Source organism: Balaenoptera ricei, chromosome 3 (assembly GCF_028023285.1).
Source record: "Balaenoptera ricei isolate mBalRic1 chromosome 3, mBalRic1.hap2, whole genome shotgun sequence".
Classification (NCBI taxonomy): domain Eukaryota; kingdom Metazoa; phylum Chordata; class Mammalia; order Artiodactyla; family Balaenopteridae; genus Balaenoptera; species Balaenoptera ricei.
The window spans coordinates 157,317,811-157,338,378 of record NC_082641.1 but is presented as its reverse complement, the minus strand read 5'-3'; the positions used below and the strand labels follow the sequence as shown (position 1 = coordinate 157,338,378).

General features: G+C 39.2%; 1 protein-coding gene and 1 long non-coding RNA gene across 2 annotated transcripts in view; one reads left to right on the top strand and one right to left on the bottom strand.

Moving 5' to 3' along the window:
- Positions 1-5,494: 5,494 nt before the first annotated feature.
- Positions 5,495-20,568, top strand: part of LOC132362765 (ELKS/Rab6-interacting/CAST family member 1-like) — a 137,505-nt gene continuing 122,431 nt past the window's right edge. Inside the window, 1 exon segment of the mRNA XM_059917739.1 lies at positions 5,495-5,689. Coding sequence (XP_059773722.1) covers positions 5,665-5,689 — 25 coding nt within the window. The 5' untranslated portion in view covers positions 5,495-5,664.
- On the bottom strand, positions 14,142-20,051 carry LOC132362780 (uncharacterized). Its single transcript, XR_009502496.1, has 3 exons — positions 19,999-20,051; positions 14,738-14,954; positions 14,142-14,286 (listed from the first exon to the last, which is right to left on the bottom strand). It is a non-coding gene; the product is annotated as an uncharacterized LOC132362780 (long non-coding RNA).

Sequence of the window (20,568 nt, the reverse complement as noted above, 5' to 3'; positions counted from 1 at the left end):
AGTGTGGGCCCTTGAGCAGAAACATCAGTTTGTTAGAAATAGAAATTCGGAACCCACAAAATCTGCTTAGTCAGAAACTCGAGGGGATGGGGCCCAGCAGTCTGTCTTTGACACACCTTCCAGGTGATTCTGATGCATGCTCAAGTTTGAGAACCATTGGTGCAGTAGTTTTTTTTTTTTTTTTTTTTTTTTAGCATTCCTTTAACCTTTCAAAGTGATTTATGAATTTCATCTGACTTACCACCCTTTAGGACAGCATTTTTCTCGCAGTGCTTTGTTTTTGGCCAAAATAAAGGGTTCCGTGGTCAGCTGGCATGGGAAAGACTACATTCTTATGCATACTTACTCTGTGCCCCCCATACCCTACCCCCAAAGTAGGTAAGGATTCTGGGGTCAGTTGCCAGGTTTCAAATTTTAGCTCTATCATTTAGTAGCTACTATTACTGCCACCTACTTACCTTAGTGATCTTTGGGGAAGTTACTTTCCTCTCTGAGCCTTTACTGTCTAGCTTGTAAACTCATGGAATAAAATGGCAATTACTTCTGTAGGAAGTTGTGAAGACTAAACAAAGTCATGCACATACAGTGACTCAGGTGGTGTTTGGCACGTGGAGAGCTTCCTTGAATGTCGTGGATCATACTGGCTATGACCCTTGTCATTGCCAGGACTGTACTAAATAAATAAATAACTCTCCATCGGTTATCTCTGGCGCTTGGCATTTCACTGCTCATTTCTAAACCTGAACATTTGCCATGTGCTCCATTTTTCAATATTATACAAATGAGACTAGTTTTCACTAATATCCCGAGATAAACTATATTTGAAATTTTGCTTATTTCTTCCTTTTGTTTTCTGCCACCAAGCCGCTTTCCTATCTGGGGCAGAATATTTCTTTTGATAGTGATTTAATATTTTAAGCCTTTGTTGAAGAATGTTGTCTAAGATGTGTCAAAAGTCTAAATAAACATTATTTCCTGCCTCAGTTTATTTACCACTTCAAAAAATTTCAGGTGTTTTATATCTATTTCTCTTTATAGATACAGAATCTACCTATAGATATAGAATTAATACAGATATCTATAGATTCTATAACTTTACGGTGTTTCTTCTATTAGGTTATTTTTACTTCAGTGTCTGAGTCTATTCTTAATTAAAAATTCCATCAACCTACCCCATACTTCCAACAAATCCACAATGAATCTTATTTTATTGGGTCTTCTCCGGAGCCTTTGTAGGAGCCAAATTTGGGGCTATTTGGATGATTCTATCTAACTTTGCCTACAAATTCATAGTCGTCCTCAAGAGCATCCAGAACTCTGGTTGGATACCATTCCATCCTGGTGATTTATTTCACTTTTGTCAGTTAGGACGAGTACAACCCTTGCATTTTTCTTTCTTTACTTTAGCACAGTTGGACTGCTTCATAACAACATTTGTATCCAAATATCCTCTTCAGTAAAATATATCAGAATTTTGATTTATTCTCTTTTCTATCTTTTATTCATCCATGTACTCATGTTTGTAAGTCCAGCTGATTCTTGGCTGGCTTTCTACCAATAATAAAAGAAAAAAACAACAACCAGAAAGTCCTTAAATTTTTTTTTAGCATTCCTTTAACTCTACAAAGCGATTTATGAATTTCATCTGTCTTACCATCCTTTAGGACAATATTTTTCTCACAGACTTTTGTTTTTGGCCAAAATAAAGGGTTCCGTGGTGAGCTGGCATGGGAAAGACTACACTCTTATGCGTACTTACTCTGTGCCCCCCATACCCTACCCCCAAAGTAGGTTAGTGATTCATAATTCACAGTGGCATTTTGAAAGATTCTGAGATGTACTGCATAAAGAATCTAATAGATTAACTTTGACCTATTCACCCCCTCCCCCCCCCGCCCCCCCCCCCGCATAAACACCTATCATCATCCCATGAGCTAATGTTGGATAGGACACCTCTGTGACCTTTTGGTTTAGGAGTTTCCTTATTCTCTTTTGGTCAGTCTTTGTGTGTTTAGATGTACTTCTCTTTTTGTCTTTGCTTATTTATTTCTTTGCTAGTTAGACTTGCTGGGTCTGTTTTCCTTTTGCATTCTCAATATTGATTTGAAAATTTTGTACTTGAACTTTCTGTAACACATCTTTGAAACGATTCCTTTCCTCTTTCTGTCATCTGGTCTCTGAGTGATTGTCTTTTTGTTTTCATGTTTCTTTAGAGTGTTAGCCCTGGATTGGGTCAGATAACTTATGGGGAGTACTTACAATGAGTTTTAGGTCTTGTACTTGTGAATATTTCTTTTTTCCATTTATGCTTTTCCCATACTTATTTTTTTGATAGGCTTCTGTGACCCAAGTTGAAATTTTATAATAATTTACTTTGAACAACAGAATAACTTTTGTTATCTTTCTGTATTCTATGTTGAAATGGTTATTTTCATACTTTTAATAAGAATGCTACTTTGGTACTACTGGTGGTTATAATGGTTTCAGCTGTTTTTTTAATTTACTTAATAGTTGATGTAAGATTTTTAAGCTTCATTGCTTGTGATAGGGAATTAGCAACTAAAATAGTATGTTAACATTTATATTTTCCAGTGAACCTACTCAGAAATTCACTTTTCCTTCACAGAATTTGGAACAGAACTTCATATTGCCTTGCAGTGCTTACTGCATACAAGCTATGCTCTTGTTTCTGCTTGCAGGCTCTTGCCAGATGTCATTTTGTCAATGACACCCATTCCTACCACTGCATTTGAAGTTGCAGACCTCCTTCCCCACACTACCTGTTCCCCTCTCTACTTCATTTTTGCCTTTTGTGTTGATCAATATGTAACAAACTATGCATTTTATTTATTCATTGTGTTTGTTCTCCTTTAATACAAGGTGAACTCCCTGAGGGCAAGTGTTTTCATCTGTTTGGTCACTGCTTTACCTCTACTGTCTAGAACAGTGTGACACATTATGGGTGCAGAGTAAGTTTTTTATTGAAGTACAGTTGATTTACAATGTTAATTTCTGCTGTATAGCAAAGAGACTCAGTTACATATATATGCATTCTTTCTCATACTTTTCCATTATGGTTTATCACAGGATATTGAATTTAGTTCCCTGTGCTGTATAGTAGGACCTTGTTGTTTATCCATCCTATATATAATAGTTTGCGTCTGCTAACCCCAAACTCTCAATCCATCTGTCCCCCACTGAATTCTTGATTTAAAAAAAATTTAATCTCAGGAGATGTAGAAAATGCATTCCATAACATTCAGTGTCTATTCATGATACAAAATGAACAGACTATCATTAGAAGGTATAAATATTCAGCAGATGTGATATTTAATGGTGAAACACTGAAAACATTCTTTTTTAATATTGGAAACAAGATAAGACGCCTTTCACCAACAAGATAAGATAATCCTTCTTTGCAGCATTATATAGGAAGTCTTACACAGGAAGAAAAAGAAGAATTCTTAGCATTGGAGAAGAAGAAACTGCTATCACTAGTCATTGAGGATATCTTGTCCCTGTAGAAAAACCAAAAGAATCTACAGATGAAGTATTCGAATGAATAAAAGTGGTTAGCAAGTATACTGCAAACAAAATCAATATACAAAATCAATTGCATTTCTGTACTCTGCTACAACTATTTAGAAAAGGCAATGAGATACCATTTATAATATTATCACAATTATAAAGTACCTAGGAATAACTCTAGCAAGAATAGGCAACAACTATATGGAGAAAATTATAGAACAAAGACACTTAAGAAAAACTAAAGGAATGGAGAAATAAATCTTATTTCAATAGAAAATTTCAATCTACAGAAGATGTGATTCTCCCCAAATTGTTTTAGAGGTTTTATGAAGCTAAAATGAATTTCCTTCACCTCCCTCCCCCACATAGAACATGCGAGCTGATTCTTAACAGCAAATGGAAGAGTGAATTGGGGATTTTTGACCTACTAGATATTAAGACTCGCTATTATAAAACTCTACCAATTAAGACAGCATGGTACTGAGCAGAAATAAAAATAGATGATTGGAAGAGATTAGAGAAGCCAGGCGCACAGCCGTACATTTATGGTAAAGGGGAATATATAAATATATATGTATATGTTTTGGGGTCAACCTTTAAGTTCTCTTAGCAAATTATAGTTATACATTGCAGTGTTATCAACTAGTCACCATGCTATACATTAGAACCTCAGAACTTATTCATCTTATAGCTTAAAGTTTGTAGACTTTATTTTTTTAGAGCAGTTTTATGTTCACAACAACATTGAGTGAAAGGTACAGGGATTTCCCACGTACCCCCTGTTCCCACATATGTATAGCCTCCACCATTATCAACTACTCAGCAGAGAAGTATATTTGTTACAATTGATGAATCTACATTTACACTTCATTAGCACCCAAAGTCCATAGTTTACATTAGGATTCACGCTTGGTGTTGTATGTTCTATGGGTTTTGACTAATGACATTATCCACCATTATGGTATCACTTAGTTGGAATCAAAGAGTATGTAGCCTTTCAGATTGGCTTCTTTCACTTAGTAATAAGCATTTAAAGTTCTTGCATATCTTTTCATGGGTTGATGGCTTATTTCTTTTTAGTGCTGAATAATATTCCATTATCTGGATGCACCAGTTTGTTTACCCATTCATCTACCGAAGGGCATCTTGGTGGCTTCCAAGTTTTGGCAATTATGAATAAAGCTGCTATGAAACATCTGTGTCCAGGTTTTTTTTTTTTTTTTTTTTTTTTTGTGTCCAGGTTTTTGATGTGGACACAATTTTTCAACTCCTTTGTGTAAATACCAAGGAGTCCGATTGCTGGATCGTATAGTAAGAGTATGTTTAGTTTTGTAAGACACTGCCAAACTCTCTTCCAGAATGGCTGTACTATTTTGCATTCCCACCAGCAATGAATGAGCGTTCCTATTACTTCACATTCTTGCAAGTATTTGGGGCTGTCAGTGTTTGGATTTTCATTTTTCTAATAGGTAGGAGCATTGTCTTTAATTGGCGGGGGGGGGGGGATAAAGGAAGTAACTCAGATATTCATTAATATCAATAGAATGATCTTGATTAAGCATGGTCAGTCCCTGAACTAGTGTCCTCCCGGACTGGGGAGTGCAGCGCGGGGCGGGGACTCGCAGAGAGGAGAACAGCGCATCAACCCCAGCGAGAGGCGCGCAGGTCTCGGGATGCGGAAGGCGGGCCGGCGCCGCGCTCCTCTCCGCCCCCGCGAGCGAGACGGTCACGTGCAGTGGAGGAGCTGACCTCCGCGGGCGGGCCTGGGAGGGGCGCCGCGCAGGTGGTTCAGGGTCGCCCGAGGCTAGGCGCGAGGCGGGCACTTGCGCAGCGCGGGGCGGAGTGCGAGCCGGGGCCGGAACCGCCGCGGGTGGGGAAGGGCGGTGAGGAGCCTGGGAGCGTGCCGGCCGCCGCAGGGGGAGGGGCGGGGCGGAGCCACGGCGCGCGCGCCCGTCGGAGGGGGAGGGACAGAGCAGCCATTGGGCGCGCTCAGGGTGGCCGCTGCGAGCGTGGGGCGAGCGTGGACCGCGGCGCGACGGTGCGACTCCTTCCCCGGCCCTTCTCCCCGCCGCAGGCGAGGGCACCGTGTGGCGGCGGCGGGGCCAGCGAGGCCGGAGGAGGCGGCTGTGCCCGGGCATGGTGGTCTGGGGCAACGCGGAAGGTGAGCGACCCCCGGGCCGGCGGCGGGGGTGGGGGCGGGGTGGGACTGGCCTCGCGTCGCCGGGCGGCGGCCCAAGCGCGGGCGGCCTGAGGCGGGGCGGGGGCGGCGCGCCGGCCCGGCCCCCGCGGCTCTTGGTCTCGCGGCCTGGGCGGCCCGCGAGAAAAAAAAAAAAAAAAAAAGAACTTAAAAATTGAGAGTTGCATATATAATAAAATGGCATGAAACTATACACAAGCATTGTCCCAAAACCAGTTTGCTGGTTTTGATACTGTAATATAGTTAGGTAAGATGTAACCATTGGAGGAAACTGGATGAAGCATACATAGGACTTCTCTGTACTATTTTTGCAACTTCTTTTTTACCTCTGATTTTTTCAAAATGAAAAAAAAAGTCAACAATTTTAGTGCTGTTTTCTTGTAGATGAAATACTGTCCCGCCATGAAAGCAATGAATTACTGATAAAAACCGAGGGCTACATCTCAAAAACATCATATTGAATAAAAAAGCAAATAGCATAAAAAGATATAGTATAAAGCTCAGGACATACAACCTAAACAATATGTTATTTAGAGATACAGCTATGAGAAAATTAACAAGAAAAGCAAGTGAATGATAAGACACAAACTTGAAGATAATGTTTATCTCAAAGGACTAACGGAGGGTATGTGACCAAGAAAAGGGATTCAGGGTCCTCAAAGGTGATTGTAATGTTCTTTTCCTTAAATTTTTATTAATCACTATTTTATAACAACTCTGAAGTCCTAAAAATGTATAAACCTGATCTTTAGCATTTAATAATCACCTTTATTGAAAAGAGTAAAATTAAGTGAAAGGTGAATAAAATTCAGCAACATTAAACATGTTTGATAGAGCATATAATTATAAGAGCATCTAAGAGAAGATTGGGTTCTAGTTTAAATTCTGGTCTGACTAATTTGGGGTTAGTAGGTTTTGGTCAGTGGTTTTTGAAGGGCGGTCCCTGGGCCAGCAGCATTAGTACCACTTAGATACTTGTTAGAAACGTAAATTCTCAGACCTTACCCCAGACCTACGCTCTTGGGGAAGGGCCCAGCACTCTCTATTTTAACACAAACCCTCCAGGAGGTTCTGATGTGCACAGACTTTTGAGAGTCACCAGGAAGTTCAACTTTCTCACCCATAAAATTAGAAGATAAAACTAGATCAGTATTTCCCAAAGTGTGGTATATGTAGTACTGATCATGTGCAAGATGTTTTTAAGTGATAGACACATCACCATTTAAAATTTTATTTATTGTAATGTTTGTTAGACTAGTACAGATAGCTTACCAAACCCATAAGTTCACTGATGTTGTGTCATGCATTGCTAAGTTAAAAAAAAAAGAAAGGAATCAACTTAATGTAAATATAAATAATAAGGCAAAATAGTAAGGTATGTATAGCAGAAAGTAACACAGCATTGTACATCAACTATACTCCAATAAAAATTTAAAAAGTAAGGTGATATGAGAATATCACAAAATTCCTGGGGTTAGTTCTTAGATATTAAAGTTTCAGTAGTCCTGAAGAGGATCAGTCTTGAAAATATTTTCCATTCTAAAATTCTGAGACTTCATATGCTTGCTTTTCTTACAGATCTGCCTCCTTAATTTTGCTTTTTAAAATTCAAGCTAATACGTTAAAAATTTAGTCCACACAGCTTGTGTTGGGAGAGGAATGGCCTGTTAATGTGCTTTTGTATTGGGGGATACTTATCTGAGATTGAAAATTTAACCATAGTTAATGGAAAGTGTGGATAATTCACATGCGAATCATTAAAATTAAATATATTAAGGAGAAATCTGTTTTGAAAACATGATTTAATTTTAGAAGCACTTTCTTTCACTACGTGTAGTATTTATAGTGGAATAGGCAGATGGTTTTATGTAAGGAAATGAAATGAGGTTTGTGGACAGTAAGAAACATATTTTGATAATTAGGGATTTAGACTTTGAAAAGTCTATACAAGTTATAAACAGCTACAACATGACCGGCCCTTTTGTTAAAAAGTAAATTGATTTATTTATTTATTTTTGGCTGCGTTGGGTCTTTGTTGCCGTGTGTGGGCTTTCTCTAGTTGCGGCGAGCGGGGACTACTCTTCATTGCGGTGCGTGGGCTCTAGGCGCGCGGGCTTCAGTAGTTGTGGCTCGTGGGCTTAGTTGCTCCGCAGCATGTGAGATCTTCCTGGACCAGGGCTCGAACCCGTGTCCCCTGCATTGGCAAGTGGATTCTATACCACTGCGCCACCAGGAAAGCCCCTGACTGGCCTTTTTAACTGGCATTTTAAATAGCTTTTTTGCGATGTAGTTCACATACAGTTCACCCACTTAAAGTGTACAATTCAGAGGTTGTGTATAGCCAGAGAGTTGTGCAGCCATCACCGTGCACAATTCTAGAACATTTCATTACCCCAGAAAGCAACCCTATATCCATTAGCAATTATTCTCCATTCCCTCTACACTCTCAACCCTAGGCAACCACTTATCTACATCTTATTTCTATGGATTTGCCTATCCTGGGCATTTCATATAAATAGAATTTATATTTCATATAAACATAATGATATGTAGCCTCTTGTGACTGGCTTCCTTAATATAATATTTTCAAGGTTCATCCGTATTGTAGCATGTATCAGTACTTTATTCCTTCTTATTGCTGAATAATATTCTGTTCTATTGATATTATATGTCACTTGATGGACATTTGGGTTGTTTGCACTTCTTGTCTTTTATGAATAATGTTGCATGTATGAACATTCATGTACAAGGGTCTGTGTGAAAGTATGTTTTAATTTCTGTTTTATACCTCGGAGTGGGATTTCTGGGTCAGATGATGACTGTGTTTAACATTGTAAGGAACTGACTGGATCTAAAATGCATTCTCATTCAAAGCAAAATTACAAGTTTGCTGAAAACTGAAATACATTTCTGTTCTAATTTATAATAAGGTACCAATTTTGTTAGTCAATGGTTTTATTACAGAATATCTCTCTAAAATGATATTTGGCAAAAATCATCATTAAAATACATGTTTTTGAAAACAGCAGCTTACAAACGGCTGTTCTACATCACAATTTATCATCATTTATCAAAATTGTCACATCTTCTGTGACATGGTTCTTTCTCTGCATATTTTATCGCTGCCTGTGTCATTTAGCATTTAGGGGGGAAAAATGTCATGGAATCTGCCTCCTGAGCTGATGATTGAATTCAGATTGTTTTGGTTGACTTTTACAAATAAATTACATGTTAAGAAACTGATGGTAGTTTTTTTTCTAAAATTCTCGTTTCAGCAATAATAAAAAACATACTTCTAAAATAAAAACATAACATTTTGTAGTCTAGCTGCATCTGACACTTGATATTTTGCTGTGTTGCCCTATTAATATTTTGAAGTTATAAGGAGAGATACTTTTTTGTGTAATGAGAATTTATGTTCAGTAAATTGTTAATATTTGACTTTGTCTTACTTTCTTCTAATGCTTTCCTAAAGTCTTACGTACTAAATTACCTACCTTTAGATTTCTTTTTAGGAAAGGTGTTCAAGATATTTCTTTTTCATACCTACTTGTGAAATGAGGTTTTTAGCACCTCCTTGTTATGAAGGAATATTTCTGAAAAAAATAAGATAAACAACTAAATGCAGTGAATAACTGAAGTAATAGAGAAGTGGTAGTATAGAAAAAAGATGCTCCTCAGGGAAGAGAAAGAAAAAATACCAGTTGGACTTGAATGGATAAGATTTATTTAAAGCCTTTCATTGCTGCATGGAGGATAAACAAAAAGAGTAGTAAGGCAGCATGAGGCATTCAGTGTCCTTGTAAAGAAGACAAGAAATATCCTTAATCTCTGAATCTATAACTATATGATTCTACACACAGATCAGCTAAAATCATCCTTTGTTTTATTTCTAGTAGGGATAAGCTGTTCTATGCACAATATTGTAATGGATGTTTGTAGTGAAGACTTGAAGCATTTGGATCATTTGGGAAGTAGACTCAGACAGGGTTTAGTGTGTAGAATACTTGTAAGCATGTGCCCTTGGGAACAACATAGTGGGAGGGAGGCAGAGGCGTCAGGATTGGGCAGAAGCTTACGTCAAAGTGTCTCCTTGGCCAGCCTTCCAAGAGAGGTTTGTTGATAGCTTGGATGTGGGGTATGACAGAAAGAGGTGTCAGGATGATTTCAAGGATTTCAGCCTAACTAACTAGAAGGACGAAGTTGTCATCAACTTCATCCTTTGAAAGGAGGTTTGGTGGAGAAGATCTGCAGTTAGTTGGGCCTGTTAAACGTTCGAGATCTGTAAAACATCTGTTGGCAGAGGATGAGTTGGTGAGTCCATATGTGAAACTGGAGCCCAGGAAAGAGGTCTGCAGTATATATAAACATGGGGGTGGTCAGCATAGGATAGATGCTAATTAGACCAGGAGACTAGCTGAGACCACCAAGTGAGCATGTGTAGACTGACTTGAGGATGAGACAGGGCTGAGTCCTGGGACACTTCAGCGCTTAGAAATTGGGGCAAATAGGGGAAACCAGCGGAGGAGACTGGGATGGAGCCCCAGGACCCAGCACACTGCTTAACAGCAGTGGGTAGTAGATGTTTATTTCGTGGATAAATGTCCAAAGGGGAGGGAAAATAACATAGGACAATGATGAATTTTATTTCTCCAGGTAGAATAAATTAAAAGGTGAAAAATAGGATCAACTGTTATCTATCTCCTCGGTGAATGGGTGGGGAGTGAGTCATGGAAATTAGAATAAAAATAGATGTGTTCTTTTCTATAAAAATAGATGTGTATACCTATAAAATAGGAACCGTTCCTTTTAATAAACTGAAGTATTTTTAATGCAGTTACTTTCTTTTAATCTTTATGGTACCTATTGTGCTTGTGTGGCTAATTCTTCGAGAAACTGTATAAAAATGTCCCTTGTGTATAGAGATGAATCCAGTTCTTCAGATTGATTATTTCTATTGTTTGTGAATATGCTTTAAAGTAGCGCATTAAGTAGTTGAAACTCATTTGAGAAATTATCCTATATTTGTATCTCTCTTCTTTGTACTAAATGACAGAAGAATTTCATTTATATATTTGCTTCCATATATTTGATAATTTACAGTAGAATTTTCAGTGTTCTTCATGGTTAAAATTGGTACTAAAGGTGATTTGGAAATTGTGTTGAGCATGTATCTTGCTAAACTATAGAAGACAGACATTTTGTTCAAGGATTTTATATTCTAGGTGAAAAAGTTAAAACATTTATGGAAAGGTACATAAACAATTTTCTTGGGAAAATATACAGTTATGTCATTGAAACTCTGAGTCCTGTCTTACACTGAGCGGGACATGTATTAAAGAATAGACTGAAAGTAGAAATATCTGTAAGCTTGAATTTTGACAGAATGAAAGAAGAATACAAAAATCAAGCTCACAAACTCAGCTGCCTTGATGTGGATGAAGCTTCTGTGAACAGACAGCTACTGTCCTTGAATAATAGTTCACATATCTTTTATTTATTTATTTATTTATTTTTGGCTGTGTTGGGTCTTCGTTTCTGTGCGAGGGCTTTCTCTAGTTGTGGCGAGCGGGGGCCACTCTTCATCGCGGTGCGCGGGCCTCTCACTGTCTCGGCCTCTCTTATTGCGGAGCACAGGCTCCAGACGCGCAGGCTCAGTAGTTGTGGCTCGCGGGCTCAGTTGCTCCGCGGCATGTGGGATCTTCCCAGACCAGGGCTCGAACCCGTGTCTCCTGCATTGGCAGGCAGATTCTCAACCACTGCACCACCAGGGAAGCCCACATATCTTTTAAAGTGAATTAAGCTTTGGTTGTATTGGACCTGACCTGTCGGTGAGAAGGAGATGGCTGAGTCCAGGGAGGCGTGTGAGCTTTCTCAAGACAGACTGGAGTCGCTGGTGACTGAGACAAGTAGTGAAACGTTATTTCAAGGGTTGAAATGTGAATAGGAACCAGTGATTTAACAATGCTCATCTCTAACTTTAAGCCTTTTCTTGAGCCAGAAACCTTGGTTTTTTATGAGAGTTTGAGATTCCCTGAAGATACAACCTAGGTTGGACAGTTACCCGGATCTATTATATATTTAAGCTCAGGAAAGTTATGTGAACTGTGTTACTGCTTCTTGTTTTTGTGAATTTTTGGTCCAGGCTTTCAGAAAGACCTGAGCTGAACTCTAGGACAAAGCTTGTGGTGACCACCATTGCTGTTTCAAGCCACTGTCCTCTGTGTTTCTTTCTGTCATTAAGGAATTTTGTTGTCATAGCTCCTCTATTACTGACGTGTGTGTGTGTGTGTGTGTGTGTGTGTGTGTGTGTGTAGAGGGTGTCCTTCATTTGTAAATTCTGTAATCTTTGGACCTTGGATGGAGATGGTAAATACAGAAGTCTTAGAATAGAATTGGTCCCAAACTATTTTGAGAGAAAACGCAAAGCATATTAAAACTTACGTTTTCAATTAAAGCATAGGGAAACCTGCCGCAGACCGGCTGCAGAAAGCTAGAAGTTCCTGGTGGTGAGGGGTAAGGAACTGAAAAGCACCAGTATGGGGTCAGAAGGGCCAAGACAACTGATGGTTGCAAGGCTAGTTTATTCAAAGAGCATGAATGTATATATAGGTTTAGTACGGAACGAATACCAGACAACAAATCAGCAAACCTTGTATTTCCACATAATTCTGTCGCCACTATCTATGCGCCATTATCTATGCGCCACTATCTATGCGCCACTATCTATGCGCCACTATCTATGCGCCACTATCTATGCGCCACTATCTATGCGCCACTATCTATGCGCCACTATCTATGCGCCACTATCTATGCGCCACTATCTATGCGCCACTATCTATGCGCCACTATCTATGCGCCACTATCTATGCATCACTATCTATGCATCACTATCTATGCATCACTATCTATGCATCACTATCTATGCGTCAGCATGCCTTATGGGCCATTCTTTGGAGATACAGACTTCCCCCTCAGGGCAGCACGTCCTTCTTCTGGGGAACAACCAGGGGCTCTTAGATCCAGAGCAGGCACCTGGAACGAAACTGGCCGCAAGCCATTTTCCTTTTTTACGCTCAATACCGCAGCGTCAGGAGTGCATACCAAGAAAGAGACAAGCAGTTCTCCGCAAAGCAGAAAGCTGAATAAGCTTACAGCTTGGGGGCCACCACATTTCCCCCTTTTTTATTATTTTTTAAAGCTTGATAATGTAGTTTTAAGCCATGAACATCCTGACGCAAGACAGCGAAGCGCCCCATTACAAATCTAACAATACAAGGTAATAAACCGATCACCAATGAAAGTAGTACACCAATTGATATCAGGCCTGAGAGCCCTCCATGAATCCATTGTATCGGATTTAGCCCTTGTAGTTGATCTAATAATCCTTGAATCAAATTCTGGGGTCCATCTTCGTCCAGGTGGGCCTCTTGAATAGCTTGTATTTCGGCATTTAACTTTTGAATATCAAGGCTAATGTGTCCATCAGTCCATACACTTAATATATGCATTTTTACTTTTTCCCAATCCCATTGTGAATCATTATATAAATGTTGAGTTACACAAATCCAGGTATATTTGGCATGACAAATCAAACGCATTTTTAATTTTAAAGCCATAACTTGATCCCCTATTCCTATTAGAACATTTTTTAATTCATCTACTTCCGTTTTTAGTTGGGTATCAATATGACTTTGTAGGGCTAATGCTACACTAGTATTTTTAGATAACTGATTAACATAATGAGCCTGGTGAATAGTTTGTGAAAGAGCAATCCCAGCAGTGGCCGCAGTAGCAGTTAAAGCTGCTAAGGCTAGGATTGCACATATTAGAACACCTATAAATCTCTTTGGTCGTTTTAATGCTTCAGTCAATTCCAGCCAGGCTTGCATGCCAGTGTTATGATACCATGGTTCAGACAAATTAACAGGTAACATTACATAAGAAGGTTGCTTCATAATCATAACAGATGTAGATCCTTTAACGGGCAAAACACAACTACTAAAGATACAATTAACACAAGTAATATTATAACCTATAGGATTCATAGTGTTTTCTACAATTAAATCTCCAATCAATAAAGCATAAGGAGGAGCGACGCAAGTAATCACCGGTCTATAAGAAAAGGATAAGGCAAGTTTCCAGAATTCCCATTGCTTGTAAAAAACAAGGCTGTTATTATTAACGGGGACAGAAGAAACTAGTATGGTGCCATTATCATAATCTAAAGTACACCAGACAGAGGCTTTAGTCCATGTATCATTACAAACAGGAAAATCAAACTGCGGGAATTCAGAAGCCATAAAAGCAGGAAATTGTAGTCCTGTGACAGTCTTTACGACCGTAATTTGATGTCCAGCTAATAACGTCCCTTGATTACCTATGGTAGTTTCAATACAGAAATAATGTCCAGTATCTTCAATCCTCAAGCGATATATGCATAGAGAATGATCCAACGAAGTATTAGAAGCAAGCTTAGTTACTCTAGCATTCATGTGAATGGGAACGTTATCCTTATACCAAAATACAAAGGTGGATAAATCTTCTCGTCTAGGAACAGTCTGTTTGCAAGGAAGACAAATATTAGATCCCACAGCTTTATAATTTTTACGTAAATGAGTAAAAAATTGAGAATTTACAGTGGTTTGGTAAGAAATAGCATGTTCTAAAGCAACAGCCTTAACACAACCAGAATTGGTACTCATAGGACTTAAACAAACAGGGGGAGTATTAAACCAATTAGAGTAATTAACAGAAGTATTAGTAATAGGCAAATTTCCTAGCACTCTTCCAAAAGTAGAATCATTATAGAAAATTGGAAGGTCAGCTTCAGACCATGTAACAGGTTGTAATAAAGGAGGATCGGGTACATAAGCCCAATAAGATTTAGCCTCTATAGGTGGGGCTGCCAATACAGCTATCATGGCTAAAAAAAAGGTAAGAGGAGAGCGAGGATGAGCACTCTCCTCCATAATCCTACGTGCTTGAAATACTAAACATTGCAATTGATACCAAGTAATTTGATTTCGATCTCCCCTCGCCTCCCTGACAAGTTCTCTCCTACTCCGTCGCCGCATTCTTCTCGTCCGCCGGGGGAACCGGTTGGGGTGTGCTGTGGTCGATTGCGAGAGCCTCAGGCGACGCATTCTTCGAGTCAGGGTGTTTATTGGTGATGGCATGATAATGTCGAACCAAGCGCTCCGGGAGCCACCGCGGAGAGTCTGCCTCCCTAGGGAAAACACAAACATGGCCTCGGCCCCATACTAAAACAGGGTCTGGTCCATGCCAAAGGTTAGTCATGGGATCTTTCCATTTAACAAGCGCTTTTTCAGTAGGGGTTCCCGAAAGACCTGTAAACAATCGTTCATAAGGCGTGTGACTAAATGCATCTAAAGTTAAAAAATTTAAAATAAATAAAGCATGATTAAGCATAATCTGAGGAGATCTATCATATTCCCCCTTTTTTATTTTTTGTAATGTAATTTTTAATTGTTGGTTGGCACGTTCTACAATACCTTGACCCTGAGGATTGTAGGGAATGCCTGTTTTATGTGAAATATGGAAAGTTGCACAAAAATTGGCAAAAGCTTTACTCGTATATCCTGGAGCATTATCTGTTTTTAAAGCTTTAGGAATTCCCATAGATGCAAAACAATGAAATAAATGAGTAATTACATATTTAGTAGATTCCCCAGCCAAAGGCGTAGCACATATAAAATTAGAGTAAGTATCAACAGTTACATGAACAAATTGTAATTTACCAAAAGAGGGAATATGAGTAACATCCATTTGCCAAAGATGATGAGGGAGTAAACCCCGAGGATTGACTCCAAATTGTGGAACAGGAAGGTGGGGTAAACATTTAGAGCAGGACTTAACAATGTATCGGGCTGTTTCTCTAGAAATAGAGAATTGTTTTTGAAGCATAGCAGCAGATTGATGATGTAAATTATGTGATTGAGTAGCAAGATCCTGAGGTTGAGATAAACTTAAGCCTATAATCTTTGTATTTTCGTCAGCCAATTGATTTCCCAAAGACAATGGGCCAGGGAGACCTGAATGGGCTCGAATATGTAATATGGCTACAGGAAACTCATGCTGACGAATAATCTTTTGTAGTTGAAAGAAAGTCTGAAACAATTGAGAATCAACAGTATTGCCAATTATAGCAGTTTCTATGTTACGCAAAATAGTAACCAAATAATGGCTATCTGTATAGAGATTAAAAGAACAATGTGAAAAGATTTGAAAAGCCAAGGAAATCGCATGTAATTCAACTCGTTGGGCAGAGGTATGATCTGTTTGTTCTTTATGAAGTAAGTCATCAGAAATAACCACAGCGATGCCATTGGCAGAACCATCAGTAAAAACATTTGGGGCATTGAGAATAGGAGTTGAACAGATAGTTTTAGGAAAAATAAATAGATGTTGAGTAGCAAAATGAAGGAGCTTATTAGAAGGATAATGATTATCAATAATTCCTGAATATCCAGCAAAAGCAAGAGCCCAAAAATCAGAGACAAATAATAGCCAAGAATATTGATAAGTAGTATAAGGTATAATAATAGAATTTGGTTCATATCCTACCAACTGAATATTTCTTCTACGACCCAATTGAACAAGGGTTGCTATTAACTCATAATAAGGTGTAATGACTTTATTAGGCGTATTTTTCAATGAATCCATTCAAGAATTCCTGTTTCTTGCCATAATAAGGCGGTAGGGGTATGTGACGTAGCACAGATTATTAATAGTATAGGTAAAGAAGGCTCAATTCTAGTTAGCTGAGCAGATTGTATTGCTTTGTTTACAAGCTTGAGTGCTTGTTGAGCTTCAGAAGTTAAAATACGAGGGGAAGAAGGATCAGGACTTCCCTTTAGGATATTAAAAAGAGGCTGTAACTGACCCGTAGTTAATTTTAAAGAAGGTCGCAGCCAATTAATATCTCCTAATAACTTTTGAAAATCATTTAAAGTTTTAAGAACGTCAGTCCGTATCTCTATCTTCTGAGGTGTAATATTATAATTTGTGATATACTTACCAAGATATGAGAAAGGTGGGTTCATCTGTACTTTGTCAGCAGCAATAACTAGTCCTGATCGTGACAAATGACTTTGAAGGGAATTATAAGCCTTAAGTAAAATATGTTTATCAGAATAAGCAAGTAATAAGTCATCCATATAACGAATAAAATATATCTGAGGGAACTGTTTACGAACAGGGGCAATAACTTGAGCTACAAACTGTTGACATAAAGTAGGACTATTAGCCATACCCTGAGGCAGCATTTTCCATTGATAACGTTGCATAGGTTCTATAAAATTTAAAGAGGGTAAGCTAAAAGCAAATCGCAACTTATCAGCCGGAAATAGAGGAATAGTAAAAAAGCAATCCTTAAGATCAATAATAATAATCATATAATTTTTAGGTATGGCTGCAGGAGAAGGCAAACCTGGTTGCAGAGCTCCCATAATTACCATAGTTTGATTAACAGCACGTAAATCTTGCAATAAACGATATTTTCCCGATTTTTTCTTTATAACAAATATAGGAGTATTCCAAGGGCTATTAGACTTTTCTAGTCTGCCCAAAGCAAGCTGTTCATTAATTATATTATGAGCCGCCATTAATTTCTCCTTAGAAAGGGGCCATTGGTCCACCCAGACAGGATTATCAGAAATCCAAGTTATAGGGTCAGCATGTGGTGGAGGAGAATCCAAGGCCCCTAGAAAAAACCCAAGCCTGTTTTATCCCGTTTATTATCAGTCTGTAAGGGTAATTTATTTCCCTGTTGATTTTTTCCCAAACCATTCCTAGGATCATAACCTTGATTTAACAATATATTAGTTACAGTAGGGTTGGGACTAAGCAATAGGATTCCCATTTGTTGTAATATATCTCTTCCCCAAAGGTTAACTGGCAATCCGGGCAATACGTAGGGTTTGAATATTCCTTGATTACCTTCAGCATCCTGCCAATGTAGGTATTGCGAACTTTGTTGTGGAGAATTAGATTGGCCAATACCTTGCAACTGTGTAATGGTTTGGTGCACGGGCCAATTTTTTGGCCAATGTATAAACGAAATAACAGAAACATCAGCACCAGTATCTAATAACCCAGAAAAAGGCCTTCCATTTATTTTTAATACCAATTGTGGTCTTTCCCTACCAATTTGTTGAATCCAGTAAACTGCATCAGAGGAACCGAAAGCCCCAGTTCCTCTTTTGTTATGTTGTAAAATTTTTCCTTCTGGTATGAATGGAATTAATAGAAGCTGAGCTATTCGCATACCGGGTGTGATAAGAAAAGATCCTTTTGATGTTTGAACCATAACCTTTAATTCCCCTTCATAATCAGCATCAATCACCCCAGGAATAATAGTTAAGCCTTTCATAGACATACTACTTCTTCCAAGGATTATACCAACCGTTCCCTGGGGTAAAGGCCCAAAAGTTCCCGTAGGAAGGGCTTGGGGTCCCATATCCGAGGTTAATAAGAATTGGGTGGAGGCACAGAGGTCCAGTCCTGCACTATTTGGCGTGGCCCTTTGAAGGGAGGAGATTCCATTCCCTGAGGAACAAAGGTCTGAGCTGGAGGCGGTGGAGCAGGTTGTGAGGGGATTATTGACATTGCTCCAATTGTTTGATGGGGCCGGAGCAGGCCCCTCCGGAAGTTTCCCGACAAGGGAGTTCCATCTTTATGAGTCACTGATCGACATTCTTTAGCCCAATGCCGTCCTCTTTGGCATCGGGGACAAATTGTGGGAGGAGGAGATTTACCTTGAGGCACAGAATTTACGACAGGCATATTAGGAGTATCAACAGTACAATTTTTTGCAAAATGACCTGGCTTCCCACATTTAAAACAGTTTTTACTTTTACTTTTAGCATTTGGCCCAAATCCTGCCTTAGTTAGGGCTGCAGCTATAGCTGCTCCCTGTAAGTAAGATGATCCAATATCAGAACAAACTCGAATATAATCCTCTAAATTTCCTTTCCTTTTCCATGGACGTATAGCTGCTTGACAAATATTATTAGCATTTTCGAAAGCCAATTGTTTGACGATAATTGCTCCAGAAGGACCATCAGAAATAATTCTATTAACAGCCTGTAATAATCTATCCACAAAATCAGCATAAGGTTCATCTGCCCCTTGCCTTATTTTAGCAAGGTCTTCAGTCCTAGTGGAGGCAGGTAAATGTTTCCATGCATGTAGAGCTATATGATTGATCTGAGCATAAGCCACAAAAGGGAAAGCTAATTGATCCTGTAATAACTGATGTTGTCCTTCACCAATCAACATCTCATAATTTACTAGCACATTATGTGCAGTATTTCTTTCAGCTTGTTCAGCAGCCTTTTCATAATATTCTGATTTCCAAAGTAAATAGTCGCCACCAGTGAGACAAGCACGAGCAATAGATTTCCAGTCTGCTGGAGGCAATGCTTCTGTTGCAATAGTATCCAACATAGTAATAGTGAAAGGGGCTGTAGGCCCATATTGTGCACAGGCTGCTTTTAAATCTTTCAAAACCTTAAAGGAGAGAGGCTGATATTCCCGATTATTTTGTTGTGGATTTTGAGGATTGGGTCGTTCCACCACCGGGCAGCAGAATAAAGGATCCTCCCCTCTATTAAGAGCTCCCTGTACTGCTTGTTGTAAAGGACTAAGCTTAGGAGGGATAGGGACAGAAACATGTAATTGCTGTAACCGCGGAAGAATATTTTCATCAGGATATTTTTCAGCCTCATATTTGGCTTCTTCACCCGCTAAATCAAAAGAAAAGTCATCATCATCAAGTGAATTAACACTCTTTATCCTCGGTGGCAACGGAGGAGCAGTATCTACTGCAGCAATATGTTCTACAGATTTAGCTGTTAATTTTGGAACTGAATCATAAATTGGATTAAAACAATCTCTTATTAAATTCCACAAGCTAAAAATGGAAACTGAAACAGAAGATGGTCCATGAGCTTCATGATATTTAGATAATTCATCTCCTACATGAGTCCAAATTGCTAAGTCCACTGATCCTCCTTCAGGGAACCAAGGACAAGCATCATATATTAATTGCAAAAATTCCAGAAGTTGTGAGGTAGTTACCTTAGTTCCACGGGCTTTTAACATTGAAAGCAAAACCTGAGCAAATAAATCACGCTCCTTAGAGCCCTTTTGTCCCATATTATTTTACTTCTGACTCTTTCTCGAGTTACCGTCCTAAAAACGAAATTATTTCTTGTGGCCACACTATCTCACTCGAGAGTTCTACTTACCTGAAATCTTCCGAAATGCCTCACGCACTCAGGTCCCTGTGCGGGCGCCACTTGCCGCAGACCGGCTGCAGAAAGCTAGAAGTTCCTGGTGGTGAGGGGTAAGGAACTGAAAAGCACCAGTATGGGGTCAGAAGGGCCAAGACAACTGATGGTTGCAAGGCTAGTTTATTCAAAGAGCATGAATGTATATATAGGTTTAGTACGGAACGAATACCAGACAACAAATCAGCAAACCTTGTATTTCCACATAATTCTGTCGCCACTATCTATGCGCCATTATCTATGCGCCACTATCTATGCGCCACTATCTATGCATCACTATCTATGCATCACTATCTATGCATCACTATCTATGCATCACTATCTATGCGTCAGCATGCCTTATGGGCCATTCTTTGGAGATACAGACTTCCCCCTCAGGGCAGCACGTCCTTCTTCTGGGGAACAACCAGGGGCTCTTAGATCCAGAGCAGGCACCTGGAACGAAACTGGCCGCAAGCCATTTTCCTTTTTTACGCTCAATACCGCAGCGTCAGGAGTGCATACCAAGAAAGAGACAAGCAGTTCTCC